This window comes from Excalfactoria chinensis, chromosome 19 (assembly GCF_039878825.1).
Source record: "Excalfactoria chinensis isolate bCotChi1 chromosome 19, bCotChi1.hap2, whole genome shotgun sequence".
NCBI lineage: Eukaryota > Metazoa > Chordata > Aves > Galliformes > Phasianidae > Excalfactoria > Excalfactoria chinensis.
This window is the reverse complement of record NC_092843.1, coordinates 856,394-871,945: the sequence shown is the minus strand read 5'-3', so window position 1 is coordinate 871,945 and position 15,552 is coordinate 856,394. Positions and strand designations below refer to the sequence as shown.

Genomic DNA, 15,552 nt, shown 5'->3' with positions numbered 1-15,552 from the left:
TCAGTCCTCAGGGAATGCGGTGCTGCCGTTCCAGCAGGAGGGGCTCCAATATTAGCAGGCGTAAGTGCTGTCTTTCCTTCCTGCTGTTCCTGCAACATGAGAGCAATCGGCGCCTCTTGTTTCAAAGCTTGGATGTTTCAGGAGGCTTTGAGGAAAAAAAAAACATCTTTTCATTTCTAAGCTACTTGATGGGTGAATGCGGCTTAAGGATGACTGGAGCTCTGAACTGTTCTGATCTGTGCTGGCCATCTCAACCGTATGTGGCCCATTTCCATCTCATGGACTTGCAAAATTCACTAGAGAGTCTCTCAAGGATCAGCCCTTTTGGTGGGGGATTAGTGCTGTTTATCACTATGGATAGGCTGGAGCAGGCATCAGGAAAGATGTTTTGCCAGCAATTCTGCACTCCTGCTTTGGTGCCTGCCCAGAATGATTACAGAGCAGGTTCTGGCTGTTCTTAGCCCAATTCTTCGAGGAAATAAGCTGGTGTGGTTATTTGCTCTTCCTTACTCTTGGTCTCTCTGTGCTGTGGCCAATTTCAAGCAGCTTTGGCTGAGGGCTGGATGTTCTCGTAGTGCAAAGATGCTGCAAGCATATTGCTGCTGGCAGGCCACAGCAGAAGGCTGTGCTGAAAACCAGCCCTGGGCAGCTGTGTGCTGGGAGCAACTGGCTACAGAGGTGATTTTGCCTCTCTGCTTCTGCACCGCTACAGGCCCTTAATTGTTCAGAGCAGCATTTGAACTCAGTACTGGAGACTGCTGGTTCCTTGAGAACCAAGTGGCGTTTCCATGCTGATTGTGATGGGCAAACAGAAAATAAAAGAAGATGCACGTGCTGCCTGTAGGAACCTGTGCTTTGTGGCTTCGTGCTCCCAAGCAGGTGTCAGTGGGAAATCCCTGGGGCTGATGTCTGAAGTTTTGTCAGAGATGTTTAAGGCTTCCAGAATTGTGCAGCCCTAAAATGGAATGAGTACAAGCAAATGAGTGAATGGATTGGCTGACTGAGGGTTGTGTTAAGCATTCTTTGTTTTAACTTCCATCTCTCCTGAGGCGTCCTTTCAGCCAGCTGGAAGCCAGCTCTGTTTGGACACGAATTATCTTTCCTGTCAGACATGGGTTGAATTGTGCTTGCACGTGCCACAAAGCAAAGTGACGCTCCAGCTGCACCGATGAACCCTTCTGGCAGCCTCAGTTGGAGGGTGCCATGTTTAACCAGCTCAAACACCTCCATCTCCCACTTGCATGGCACCTGGGAGCTGTGACTGTCCCTGTGGGTGAATTTGCTGTCGTGGCACTGGAAAATAAACCAACCTATGAATCAGCCTCCTTTGGTGATTCCTTTGGTTACATGACACAGATTTATCTGTGCTTTCTGAGACAGCAGTTCATCTGCAGGAAGGAACTTTAGGGAAGGTAATGAGTGAGTCGAGATGAATGGAAGCTGGTGTGTGTATGCATCTAGTTGTCACAACCGCAGTCTTGGAAGAAGGCAATTAATGGCATTATGAGCTTGTCAGTCAGAGCTGCTGAATGAAAAGTCACGTCCTGGCATTGCTCTGGTGCCTCTGCTGTCAGCAGAGAGGCATCATTTTGCCAGACCTGGAAGTCACCAGGGAGCTGCTGCCTTGTGACGGGGCACAGATGGGTCTGGGACGGCAATTCCTGCTTCTTGGCTGTATTCTGGGGGAGGTGAAGCACGCACCATCATTTTTATATCTTTCTTCTGGAGCAGAAGCAGAGATGAGCAAGTAAGGAGGTTATCCTTGTACTTTTCAATACATCCAGGTATTTCAAACAGTGGTTTACATTCAGAGGTGATTTTCTCACCACAATGCTGTTTTTTAAGGAAAAAAGTGTTAAAATACGTATCTTGTAGGTGGGGAGGCAAAGTGTTTTGTCCGGGCTGGGAGATGGAGCGCGCTCTTGGATTGTGGTACCCTGGGAATGACCTAAAGGTTGTTGTCCTATCACAGGTATCAGTGGTGAAGTCTGTTCTGCTCTCAGAACGGAGACTCTGCCATTCAAACAAACCCGAATGCATTCTGGCATCTTAATTTAAAGAAACAAAAAAGAAGAAAAAAAAAAAACCAACACAAAATCATCCATCAGATTTTTTTCGTTGTCTGACGACGACGAGCGCAAGTCTCTGCTAATGAAAAATATTACAATTCCAGGTGTCCTTTGTAATAAATAATAACACGAGTACAAACCTGGCTTCACAATCGCCACCGAACCATCAGCGCAGCTCTTTTTGTGCAGCACATTTCGAACTTTGCCCATTTCCTTCAGCTACGCGGATATAAATAAATAATTTGTCTCGATAAAGGTCTGGGTACGCTATACCATAAAAGATAAGAAGGCTTTGAGGGGAAATTGTTTTTAAATCCATAACATTTGTATGCTGTTCACTGTTCATCCTGAGCGAAAACTCATTCAGCTGGCAGTTAACCAAACCCAATTTTATTCTTATTCTGTGTTCCACCTATCCTTCTCCTGGGGACATCTAACCTTATATGTAATTACCTCTCTTAGAGGGGAAGGGGGCCCGAATAACCTTCCTAACAGCTAAAGAAATGCAAGGATCCCTGGGACAGGTTATCGGTCGGATGCTGGTGGTAGAGCTGTCAGGAGCTGCATGCTGGAACCATGAAGAATATCAAAACTTGACTCATTTTCCTTCCTGTGTTGGGTTAAAGGACTGAAATGGGGAATGTTCTCAGAAAGCCAAAAGAAAGCGCCCTGTCATCTCAGATTGCTTTTGTTTCTGTTTTGACTCGGAAGTAACAGTGGTGAATGTAGCAGTGACGGTGACTCTCTTTCTCTCCAGGTCTGTCCAAGTCACTTGGTCTCATTGAAGGCTATGGTGGACGTGGCAAAGGGGGACTTCCAGCCACCCTGTCCCCTGACGAGGTGGAGAAAGCAAAGGGACCCCATGAGAAATACGGCTACAACTCCTACCTCAGTGAGAAGATTTCACTGGACCGTTCCATACCAGATTATCGTCCAACCAAGTAAGTGCTGCTGGCTTCGTGTCACTCAGAGCGCCAGGGCTGGTGGTTGCTGTCATGTTGCGGTAGGATCCTGTTTGCTCTTCCCTGCATTTTGTTCTCAGGGCAATGCTCAGTGATGAGCAGTGGATGCAGTTGGTGCAGCCTCCAGCCTGTGCCATCATAGTCCTCCTGGGACACTGCTGGGAAGCTCCTCTTGAGCTTCAACTGGCCCTATAGGATTGTTGGGAAGGAGAGAGCTGAAGCACTTGAACCCTTTTGCACCACAGTGGCAGAAGGGCTTAAAATGAGCATAAAGAGTAACAGATGTCTCCTGAGCAGGGACATCTCTGTCCAGACACAGCTGAAGAGGTCTCGGTGGATGCAGTGGCAATACCCTCTCTATATTATTTCACTAAAACGACCTTTTAAGGCGATGGTGATGACGAACATTACCTACTAAGCACCATCGCACACCAGATCATTGTTAAAGGGTGTGAGAAAAGCTACAGTGAAAGTTATCTGTATGGAAGTTAATTTTAGATATGGCTGGCAGCGTGCTCCTCAAAATAGGAAAGTGACAATTTCTTCCAGGCCTGGAGTGACAGCTCCGATTGAAAAAAGAATAAATAGCTAAGAGAGATTTAGATTCTGAAGGATCCATGTCCAAATGCCTGTGTCATTAGGGTGGTGACAGAGCTATTGCTTGGCATCTGCAAGCCATTGAAAATCATGCAGCAAGGGGATGCAGCTACATGTCTCCAGCGTACTGGCAAATTGTTAACGATGTGAGAGCATGGAGAGCTTTTGTTCCTTCGCTTCTCTGCATGCTGCATGAATTTCAAGCAGCCACTCATAGTTTCCAAGGCTGTCAACCACTGACAACAGAAGTATTTGGATGAGTTTTCAAAGGCATGGAGTCCCAGCATCCGATTTGCTGCTCCGGTCTGTCTGGACAAAATAAATTGCAGGTAGAAATTGCACCTTTGGCTGTACGGTATGCAAATCTCACTACAATGGCAAATCCTTTAAGTGAGACCTTCCCTAGCAGTTACCTGAGCCTGGATTTCTTCTTTCATTTCTCATCCAGAGCTCTGACTTTTAGCAGAGCCAGCATTACTTTGTGAGAATTAATTTGAGAATTAATGTGTGGGTTTTTTTATTCAGATCTTTGAGGGAAGAAAAGGATTAATTCTGACATTTTGAGGTTCGCGTTGTATTTCCTTCAGTGCTGCTATCAGCGATTTCATGGGAGGGCGGTGGAGAGGACAGAGCAGACACAGCAATTTGTGAACATAGGCATCATTTTGGAGCTGGGCTGATACCGTGGAGGAGAGAACTTGTGGGTTGCACAGCTTAGTGGATTTTATGTGTGCAAGAACTGCAGGCTGGTGGGGCTCGTTGGGTGTGTGTTGTTTAGAGCAGTTTTCTTGGTATCCTAAGGGAGCGGTTGATGTGGTTATGAAACAAGCGTGATTTTGCTGGAGGATTTGAAAAGTTTCAGCTTTTCCTGCTTCTGACTTCAAGATCTGTTCGCTATTTTGTGCATGCAGTTTTATGGCTGATTTTATGAAGGGTTTAATGCAAACCATTTAAGTCAAGTATCCTGGTCTCTGATTAAAATAGATTCGAGGCAAAGGAAATTAGCCCGAATGGTTTTGAAATTGCAGCATTAGTAGGAAAAAATGTTGAGAACACTCCAGCTGATAAGCATTACAAAGCATGTATTACTTTTAAATATAATAGTGAGGCCTGTTTGTTTCAGTTAAAGGCTGCTCGATGTCCAGAATGCTGATGGTCCTGAGCTTCTCTAGCAGTGCCTGTCACATCTTTCTCCCTTTTAAAACCCATCCTGCTCTTCACCACCTGCATCCCAGTGCTGGGCTTTATACTGAACTGATTCCTGACCAGGCTCTGTGCATTCAGAGGGAATCAATAAGTGTTCCACTTTGTCCAGGAAAGCTCTGAGGTCCATTGCTACCCAAGCCATCCTCAGACTCTCAGCCTGCCTATAAAGGGGGAGAGAGGACACATTAAGATGTCTCCTGTTTCCTTTATTGAAAGTGAAGCCTATTGACGTGGATCCTATGGGCTGCTGACATTGCCCACTTTAATACTAGGCTTTACACACCTCTATTTTAATTTGCTGATGTCTGATTTAATGGGAGCCCCTCCTACATGTAATGAGAGAGTAAAAATTGCTGCACTAAATCATCCTGGCTGTCCATCTTATCCAGTATCTAATCTCTGATAGCGGAATTACCGGATGCTTCAGGTTGAAGAAATCATATTAAGGAGAACTATGAAATAATCTGCCCATCTGCTACGTTGTCTTTCCTATTCTCTTTTCTATCCTATCTAATATAAACGTGGAGTCCTCATTATCTCTTTAAAAGTCTATGCCTTTCTGGAATCCTGCTAAGCTCTTATTCAGTGGTATTTTATGGCATTATGGGATTAAGGAGTAGATTTAAGAACAATAATACCCACAATTGTGAGGACTATTGAATCATTGGGTGAAGATGACATATTCCTGCTGCTGCAAATCTCCGAGCAGCTGTTCTCATGCAGGCAAACTTCAATTCAACACCCGACATTGAAGTGAAGAGGAAAAACTGTGAGCAAATAGTCATTTCCACAAGCTCAGTTTTCTGAGGTTTTGAGGGCTTTCTAACCAGGAAACCCCATCCCTTCCCACTGCCCGCAATTCACTTCTCACACATGGCTCATGCAAAGCACCTGCCTTTGGATGTTTCGTGATGGAGGAGGAGTCTGCCCTGTACTCCACACATCTGGCATCCACTGTGTCTTAGCATCTCATTTCCTCTTCAAACTAGAAGCCATGCAAGCTCATTCAAGCTTTCCTTGAAACACTGTTTGTGTTTTTTGCCTCTTTTTTTCCCCCCAAGCGTATTTTTCTCATGGCTGAGATCTGCAACCATTATTGTTGCAAGTGGGAGCTCCTTATTGGTGGTTTCCTGGAGTATTTTAGTAGCTGGCAGTCGCACATTTGTGATATTATGCCAGTTCTTTAGTCATGTCCTGCCCCAGGGTATTAAACCAGGCTCGATGAAATGAATCTGCAGAGAAGGACAGTGCTTAAAAGGCTAAAACAAACTGAATTACGTGGTGATGTCTTTCCAGATCTGTCCCATCTCTTTGTAGTTTCAGGCATTTTAATTCTGCTGGGCTGCAGGTGTTCCTTGTGTTCTGCAAAGGAACGCTGGAGGTTGTGCCAAACCTGCCCCATCTGAGGTTTAGGGTAGGAAGATACCTATGAATTCAGAAGCCTTGTGGTGTTCTTCCCTACAGCTGTGGGTGCCTGAGATGTGACGTCTGCATCTGTTTGGTGCTGCCTGCAGTCCTGGGGCAGTGCTGCAGCTCCTGCTGCCTTCTGCCTGATTTGCACAAGGGTAGAATGCTGCACCTGCCTGCTTCAGCTCTGCACCGCTTTGACAGTGCAGTGCAAACCACTGTGCTACTGAATAAACACTGGTATGGATCTGTATTCTTCAGAGCATCTCCGTACATATGTATGCAGAGATGATTATTGGACTTCCAATAACTCTTTTTGAAAGCTGGGCAAGTGAAGTCCCTGCAGAGACACTTTCCTTCCTGTGTTTGCTGCCTGCTTGATGCAGTATCCTTTGCCTGACAGCTCCGTGGGCTCTGTATGGAGTCAGCAGTGACAAAAAGCTGCAGTGCTTACAAGTCCCAGCAGCTCCTTTTAACTAAGAAAGTGCTTCTGGGAGGGTAACTCTGGAGATTGTTTAGTGGCTGTTGTGGGATTCTGTTGGTGCTGTTGCTCTGCCTTGGTGTGATGTTGAAATGCTGCAGCCATGGATTTATGTACAAAGTACCTTCATTTTTTCTCCTAATAGGTTGCACTAATTGTCAAATTTCCCTTCCTAACAGTGGAATTGTTCCCTGTTCTTCTGAGTTTGGAACATGATGCTTCAGGGAGGACTTTTTTCTGTGAAGTGCGTTGTAAAACACTTCCTAATGCAAACATAAGTGTTAAATGTGTGCTTTGGTGGCAGGCAGCTTTAGTGTAATTTGACTGCTAGCTTTGTGCATTTCTGAACCCCTGCACTGAAAAATACCTGTGTTATAAATACATCTGACTACGCTGTGCTTACGAAAGTACATGAACCAAATGAAGCTTTGGGTATGTTGCTTATAAAGTGCCTTCCAAAGGAAACAAAACCAGTGTGTCTGTGCTGCTGACCCATCTGCCTGCCTTGCAGAGAGCGATTCTGTTACTTAGGTTGCAAACTCACAGCCAAACCAGGGGGACGTGTGGGTCCAACGTTGCTGTCTGCAAATGTCAATCCTGAAACCTTTTATTTAGTCCTTCAGCATCCAAAGCAGCACAGCAGAGCTGGCTGGGATGGGCAGAGGGACATGGCGTGGGTGATCGGTCCTGCAGTCAGCAATGTGCCTTGAAGGACGGTCGACACAAAGCATGAATCCATTGGAATAATTCTAAAACTCATTACTTTTCTTCCTTCCCACCGTCCCCAGCTTGGGGCCATTCAATAAATCCTAGTCTGAGGGTCTCCCAGTGGTTCTGTTCCTTCGGGGATGTGAAATAGCTTGTGTGCGTGGGGAGAGATGGGTAAGTGGATGTGACACTGATAATGGCTCTGGCTTTTATGTCCCTTAGACCTGTCTGATCCTAATGACTTTATTACAAGAGCCTGTCACAAAAATAAATCCTGTTCTGCACGTTCTGTTTTTACGGCTTAGGAGATCATTTCTTGTTACAACTTGCTGAGTAAGTGATGTGCACTTAAAAATGCCTGCATGTACCCAAATCCTGACATCGTGCTGCGTGTTTCTGGTCGCTTGAGTTGTAAAATGTGAAGCTCAACGTTTCAGAGAAGTGGTTACTGGAAATGAGGTGGGAGTCGGGAGAACAGAAGAAAACAAACAGAGATTTCATGGGAGAAGCTTGATGAGTTTTAGAGGTTTAATGATCAGAAAGTCAATTTATGAGAATCTTATGTTCTGAATCTATCAACATAAAACTTTATCAGACAGCATCAGACCTCTTAAGAGTCGCAGGGTAATAGAAAATGGTTCAGTTTTCCATCTCCTTCCTAGGGCAGATACAATTGATTTCATATTGATAATCCCTCTTGCCAGAAGATGTGTGGCTGAGTCAGCAAGATACTGAGATAAGCAGTCAGTGAATGGGGCGTGATTAGGAAGCGTTGCTATGAATAGAGGGCTGAACACGTGCTTTCTTCCAAGCTTGTTTATAATCTTTACAAAAGGCAAATGAGGATCGATTCATTTCCTGGAGAAGCTTTATTTTTGTGAGCAGAACACGAGCAAAGCTTGTTTGGCTCCGTATTTTCTGGGGTTATTTGCCATCGGTTCAGAAGGACGTGCAAGTTTTTGCTTTTCTGCTGAGATTTAAAGCCAGCACGGATATGTAAGGGAGAGCTGAGCAGCAGTAAATTTGTCTGGATTAAGGAAACTTGAGCAAGCCTGAATCTGCCTGGGCACAACAGCGTGTGCGGAGGCAGCAGCAGATTGTGGAGTGATTTGTAACGTATTGTGTTTCAGTCATGGTGCTTCGCAGCCCCATCGCGAGTATCAATCCAATCAGCGCTGCACCCATACATCAGAATCTACCTCAGGTGTCTCTCTGAGCAAGGATTTCATAGCCATTGCTGCTTGAGCATCACCCAGTGAGCAGCTGAGGTCTGTCTGGGATCAAGGGTGAGAAGAGGCATTGCTCCCCAAAGTAGCTGCATCAGCCTGTGAGCGAGGCAGCCAGGGACTTCTAGGATACGTGGTCCTTTGACAGTGCCAATGTCTCTGCACTGACCTCAATGGGAGCTTCGACCTCATCTTACACTGAATGTCTGTTAATTAGCCACATCCAGCATCGTGTCTACATGATCAGCTACACGGGTAGGTGACACCTCTAATAGAGAATGTCAAAGGATGCGCTGTTAATTTACTGCTTTACATTGCTGCCTCTCACCCGGCAATCTCTGAGTGCTTACGAGCTCATAATGTGGAAGATTTGTTGCCCCTTTCCAGCTGTGTCAGTGTTCCCCTGCTCGTGATGTTGACCAGCCCAGTGCCCATATGTGCCATGTAGGAGTATGGACCTGCTCAGCTCCTGATGGGAGCAGCCTATGGGGAGCTATTAGTAATAGGTGAACGGTTGGACTGGATGATCTTTAGGTCTCTTCCAACCGTGGTGATTCTATGATTGTATGGAATGCTGTTTTCACAGCCTCTTGCTTCAATCCATGCCTACTTTGGTAATACTCAGCCCTGTTCAGAGGGAACCATTGATAGAACAGACTGACTGAAAAATAGAAAAGCTTGTAGATGTTCTTGGTGTTTGTTGGGCATTGCCTGGGATTGCACGTAGGTGACCAGGTTGGCACTGCCATCACTGCACAACCCGTGGGCCGAGAGATCTATGGGTTCTTTTATTGCATGATGATGCTTGGCTTTATAAGAGCTTGACCAAACTGTAATCGGTGTGATAGTAATTCTGGGGAGAATTCAACTTAATGTGCAGAAATTCTAAACAAGGTAACTCCTGTGCACCTTTGCTTTAATGTTGCAGCTCCGTATGTCATTGTAGGAGAGGCATTTTAAAGCATATGAGCTTGTGAAGTTGAATCTCTTCTCTGCTGCTGAGGGACGTTTGGTTGGAAAATCTACAAAATCCTGTAAAAGCTGCGCCAACAGATTTGAGCACTTTGACAAGGCCGACTGTTTTTAAGGGCCGTAAGTAGCAAGAATCATTTATTCTACTAATCAAAAGAATATTTGCCTATTTAAGTATTCCAACCCTCAAGCCTTATACGAGAATGAAATGTCAGTGAGGGATAAGCTTATGAGAAGCACGTTAGCTGGATTTGTTTTGTGTGATGGCCAGCAAGGAAATGATTAATAACTTCAAGAACCAGATTTGGGAACGACTGGGTGCTCAGAATTAAAAGTGAAAAACGAAGGGAGGAAAAAAAAACCAGCCATTCTGGTAAGAAGGAGAAAATCTGTAGAAAAGCAGTCATGGAGGTCCTATATGAACAAGTGTGGTCTCTATGATCAAAGCCACTAATGTTCTTGTCTGCTTTGTTTTCCTCGTTAGGCACTGGCATGGATTTTATACTTAATTCTGTCTGTCCTGTTTGTGTCTTATGGCTGGATCATGCACACGAGATGGGGAGGATTGTATCATAGAATCATAGAATGGCCCGAGTTGCAAAGGACCATAACGATCATCCGGTTCCAGCCCTTTGCTGTGTGCAGGGTCACCAACCAGCAGCCCAGGCTGCCCAGAGCCACATCCAGCCTGGTCTTGAATGCCTGCAGGGATGGGGCATCCACAGCCTCCTTGGGCAGCCTGTTCTAGCACGACCCAGTAGGACCCCCATCAGAAGACTTTGGAAAGAACTGTGGAAAGGACTGTAGGGCATCGTGCAGACATGGCTGCTTGTCCTTCTCCATGGTAGTTTCTGATGTTGGAATCCCAAAAGGGATGTGTGTGTTTTGTCACCTCTGCGCTGTGCGGAGCAGTGCATTGAGCAGACCTGAAGGGCATTTATTCAAAGATGAGTAATGGCGTGGAGTCAGAGCTAACGATGATGTAGCCATTAGACAGAGACAGTGCTCATCCATCAGTCTGAACGCTTGGAAGGCTGGCATGGAGGGCTTCTGCTGCTGAGCCCCTCTGCCTTGTGGCAACGAAGCAGCAAGTCCATCAGCACTGGCACGTGGCTATCTGTGTCTCCTAACTTCGGAGGATAATGGGGCTCTTTGTGCTCCCAAAACTTACCTTGTGTGGTGCTCGCCCTGTGACAGCCATTAGTCAGACCAATTAAACTGTTCCAGTGGCTGCAAGAAAGCAGCCCACCGTTATTTTGTTGACCTTTTCTTCTGTGTGTGTTTTTTGTACTTGACATCCATCCAAAGCAGAGCCTGTCCTGCTTGGTAATGGAGTGTCTGTCCTTTGTATGGAAAATCTTACCTGCTTCCTGCTGGGGGAAGGATACAGAGCGATGAGGAGGCTGGAGAGGGCTGAACAGCAGGGGGAAAGTAAGAAATAACCTTATTTTAAAGTGATAAAAAGGTTATGCGGCAGACTTCTGGGTTCCTGTTCTGCTAGTAATTCATTTCTGGGCAATTGCATGCGTTATTTTGCATCACCTCTCCATCTGTCAAGTAGTGACCGTTCCTGCTGTGGTGGAAATGGGAAACTTAAAGTTTGGACTGCACTTCAATCCGTGAATAGAATGTGCTGCTCCTTGTGTCAACGGTTACTTTGCACTGATGTTGAAGACAGTAAGAACGGATGCTGCCTGGTGTTGTCTGAAGGGGTGGGACCTTGAACTCCTCCCTATGCCCGCTCCATGTCCTGCCACGTGGCACATGGGCTCAGGAGCTGTTTCCTTCTGCAGGCTGCAGTGGTGGTACCCAAGCTGGACCCGCAGCAGCTGGCATGGTTCCGATGCCTTACTGCACTTGTGTATGTTTTATGGCACCAGGTCCTGCCCAGTTCCCTGCACTGCTTCTCTCATGCTGCAGGGCATGTCTGAGTGCTTCCTTTTGCATGAAGATTTGGTTTTCCATTGGCGTTTCTTAACACTTTGTTTGCCTTCCCTTGTTGGTGTCTCAGCATCCCAGGCAGCAGGCACAGAGCTGGGTGCAGAGCTGGAAGTGAAACATGGAGCCTATTTGAAACCCATTGCACATCCCATCCAGAGCAGACTACTCAAATTTATGGAGTTCTGCCTTCTCTCCAGGAGTGAGAACAGCTATACTTTCTGCTTAATGGTTTTTAATCTTCACGTAAGATTTGGGTAGGCATATTTATATATGGATTGGGGAGGAAGGACTCGCAGACGGTACAGCTGGGACAAATTAGGAGCAAATGATGGTCGTAATGATTTGAGGTACTGCGGAAAATAGATGTGTGTGCTGTCAGGAGTGGATGAGTTGAACGAGGTGTCGTGCAGGAGGAGGCAGGTTGCTTCTGGAGGCAGTCGGTGCCATGGCTGGGATTCGTGGTTATGGGGTCTGGGTGGCAGTGGTGTGATCTGGGAGCAGGCTGGGGGTCCGTCTGTGTCTGAGTGCTGCTTCTCCTGCAGCTCGCTGCCATTGAAGCACAGCGTGATTTTTTTGTTGCTGTTGTTTGGAAATGTGCTGACTTGATTAATACAGCCTGACGCACACCAAGCTGTTCCCCATAAACTCAGCCCTTCCCCCACCTCCTCTTCTCATCCTTCATTTGTTTCTGAATCGTTTCTTGCATAAAATCATCCCTGTAATAAAAACAACCAAACAAGTGCCAAACCCCCCTGTAAATACATTTTATTCCACGTGCTCCTGATTGCAAAGTTGGGGTTTTGTGTAGAATGAAGATCTCAGACCACGGAAAGGTGGAAAGGCCCCATTTCCTGCTGTTGGAGGACAAGTGATGCTTCCCAGTGATGGTTCAGGTTGGGCTTTATCTTCAGCCATGATGCTGCTCGTTGGGAAGGCAAAACTAAAAGAGGGTTTTGTCAGTGTGATTTAAGGGGACATAGTCAAGCATGATTTAATGGCACATAAAACGCCTCTTACACTGATGTCCCATTGATCTAAATGAGAGACAAAGCCATAAGGGCTCTGTATCTTTTTGCTATTAATCCATGATATTTTGATATAAATCCTGCAGGCAGGTGCCAGCCCACGTTAGCTGAAGAGAGCAGGATTTAGTGAGGATAATGTCACTGTGTAACCTGTGCTAATTAACTACAGGTGTTGGCAAGCGAGCATTGTTCTGTGCTTTACTGATGGGTTGTTCCTCATCTGGCATGGGAGGAACAAGAGATCAGCTGCAGAATACTTGATGCTTTTCCAGTTTGAGGTATTTCCTGTCATATTCCTAAATGGCCTTTTGGTAATGATGGATGACTGGAAGTCGGCAGATTTATGTTATAAAGAGGTGCTGAACTGTGACCCCTATGATGACAGTGACTCCAGAGGGGGTGTGCAGTGTTGATCTCACTGTCACCATATTTACATTTAGCAATCCATCCCTTGTGGGCTGGGAGAAGAGCAAACAGCAGATACGGAAAATGCAACCTTGTTTTCATCCAACATGCTTGTTAACTAAAGAGGAACCATAAAGAACTGTGTTTCTGTGAACATCTCTGTCTCCAGCGTCTCCTTTTGGAGCACAGAGAATGCCTGCAGTTGCCTAAGAAACACCCAGCACAATTAAATACGGAGTCATTGCTGGGAAGTCAACGAGCTTGAAGCTGCTCCTGGATATCAGTCCTGTGTTGTTCTGTCTTTGCTTACCTGGGCAGGATGTAGTTGGTAAATCTGCACTGCAATTCTGTGAACACTGCTGATGTTGCGTGGCTAATCCAGCTTGAATGGGGAGAAGGGAGCAGAATGGCTCGTTATTCTTCCCTCAAAAGCATTAATTGTAGGGAAACTGACAAGTTCGGTTGAATTGTTTAAAGTAGGGAACCTGTTGCTGGCTGGGGTGCAGGCTGGTGGGGGAAATGGGAACACCTTGCACCTCTCTGCCTCTGCTGCCACCTCTGACACCAGGAATGTGCCCGAGCAGACGCTCAGCTGTCAAACCAAAGCTGGAGTTAAACGATGACTTCTGAAACCCAGAGAGGTGATCACAAAGCTTTGGCTTAACCTGCACTGACTGTGAAGTATAAAGACCCCAGTTCAGAGCGGCGCCCTGCTGGGATGCTTCAGAGGGAGAAGTGTGTTCAGAAGAATCTATAAAGAGAGCTAAAACATAGATTAAAACTATTTAAACGTGGGTTGTTTTGTATTCGTTTCATACCAAGGCAGATGGGAGGAAGTTCACAAGTGTGGTTTAAGAACTAAGCTCATTTCTGAGCATCAATTAAGCTCAACGTGGAATAGCAAAGCAGAGCTTCCTTTCAAATGGGAAAGGCACATATGGATGTATGGATGTGCAAGCACAACCTCAGCTGAGCGAGCTGTGTGTACCCTGCCTTGGTGAGCCAGGAGGATGCTCTGAGGTGCTGCCATCTCTTCCTGTGCAGTGCTGATGAAGTCACACCCAGGAAGCCAAAATACTGTGCAGAGCTGCCCTAAATGCTGCACATCAAAAGCATTCCCAGCGCCGAGTGCTGCAGCGTGCTCTGCTAACCTCATCTCTTTCTTTCCCCTTTGTGCTTCAGGTGCAAAGAGCTGAAATATGGCAAGGACCTGCCCCAGATCTCCATCATCTTCATCTTCGTCAACGAGGCGCTCTCGGTCATCCTGCGGTCGGTGCACAGCGCTGTCAATCACACGCCAGCCCACCTGCTGAAGGAGATCATCCTTGTGGATGACAACAGCGATGAAGGTTGGTGCTGGGATGTGGGGCACCAGAACAGGAGGGGGTTTGATTTCCTCACGTCTCAGGTTTGCTGTTTTTTCATATGGCAACGTTTTCAGGCTTGGATTCTTCCCAGGTTTGTTTTTCCAGTGTTCAGTTGGATAACGTCATTAGGGCAGTTAAAACCTCATGAGGACCAGCAAATGGTTGTTGCTTTGATTGCTGCCTTCATTTGCATTGCGTGCTTTTGGTATTGTTTAAAAACCAATAATAATAATAATAATAGACACGGGCTGTGGATTCTGTGATGAGAAAGGAAGAACAGGGAGGGCACAGGATGAGGAGAGCTCCTTTCCAAAGGAAGTCTGAGAGGTTGCTCTTCTGTCTGCAGTGAGATGTGATGGTGTGCAGCGAGCGACTCAAGCCTGTAAAAATAGGCACTCAGATATCACAGTAATGAACACCACAGAAAGCTGATGAATTATAATTAACCAGTAGAAGAAGCAAGAGGCCAGCTCCTCAGCTGATGAAAATCACAGCAGCTCTAATGCTGAAGCTGAGGTGAGGTTCATTGGTGGGATTTCAGAGCTCAAATATTGGTTTGGATATTGAAGAGAAGGTGCTTGTGAGCTCTTGTTGTGGTATTGCCCAGTTTGAAACACCAAAAGCAGACGGTCCTTCTCAAAACTGAACCATACCATGCTGAGATAAAGTAGGGCCTTCCCTGGTGGCTTGTGCAAGGATGGTAGCTTGCACTAATGCTGTACCAGCACTGTTGTTGGCAGGGTGATAGCAGGGCTCTTGCTGCTGGAGGTTCCCTCTCTGTGCCTGTTTTTGTGCTGCTCGAGCTCCTTGGGCTGTGCTGCAGTGCTCTGTGGCAGCTGGCCGGGTAGGGGGAGATACAGAGAGATGACCCATGCTGATTGAGGGGTTTGAACAAGAGGAGCTGTGTAAAACCAATTGCTTTGCACACCTGGGCAGTGTGCTGTCTGGGTCCCACCCACGAGGATACATCAGTTACATCAGTGAGCATCCAGGGTCTCTCATAATAGGATGGTGTCGTACAAAACCTGAGCACCAAAGTGCTTCTGTTCTCAGAAGCCTTCCAATGGAAGTATGAAAGGAGGGCAGGACAAGGAACAAGGAGATGCTGGTTAATAATGTTGGAGCTATGCTGCTGAGTCTTTGTAGGCATCGTAACAAATGAGATTTTTAAGGGGGGGATTTGAAG

General features: G+C 46.3%; 1 protein-coding gene across 1 annotated transcript in view; it reads left to right on the top strand.

Annotated features, from left to right (window-relative positions):
• GALNT17 (polypeptide N-acetylgalactosaminyltransferase 17) overlaps positions 1-15,552 on the top strand; it is a 133,509-nt gene that overhangs the window by 31,409 nt on the left and 86,548 nt on the right. The window contains exons 2-3 of the mRNA XM_072353288.1: positions 2,827-3,010; positions 14,182-14,348. Coding sequence (XP_072209389.1) covers positions 2,827-3,010; positions 14,182-14,348 — 351 coding nt within the window. The remainder of the gene's footprint in view (positions 1-2,826; positions 3,011-14,181; positions 14,349-15,552) is intronic.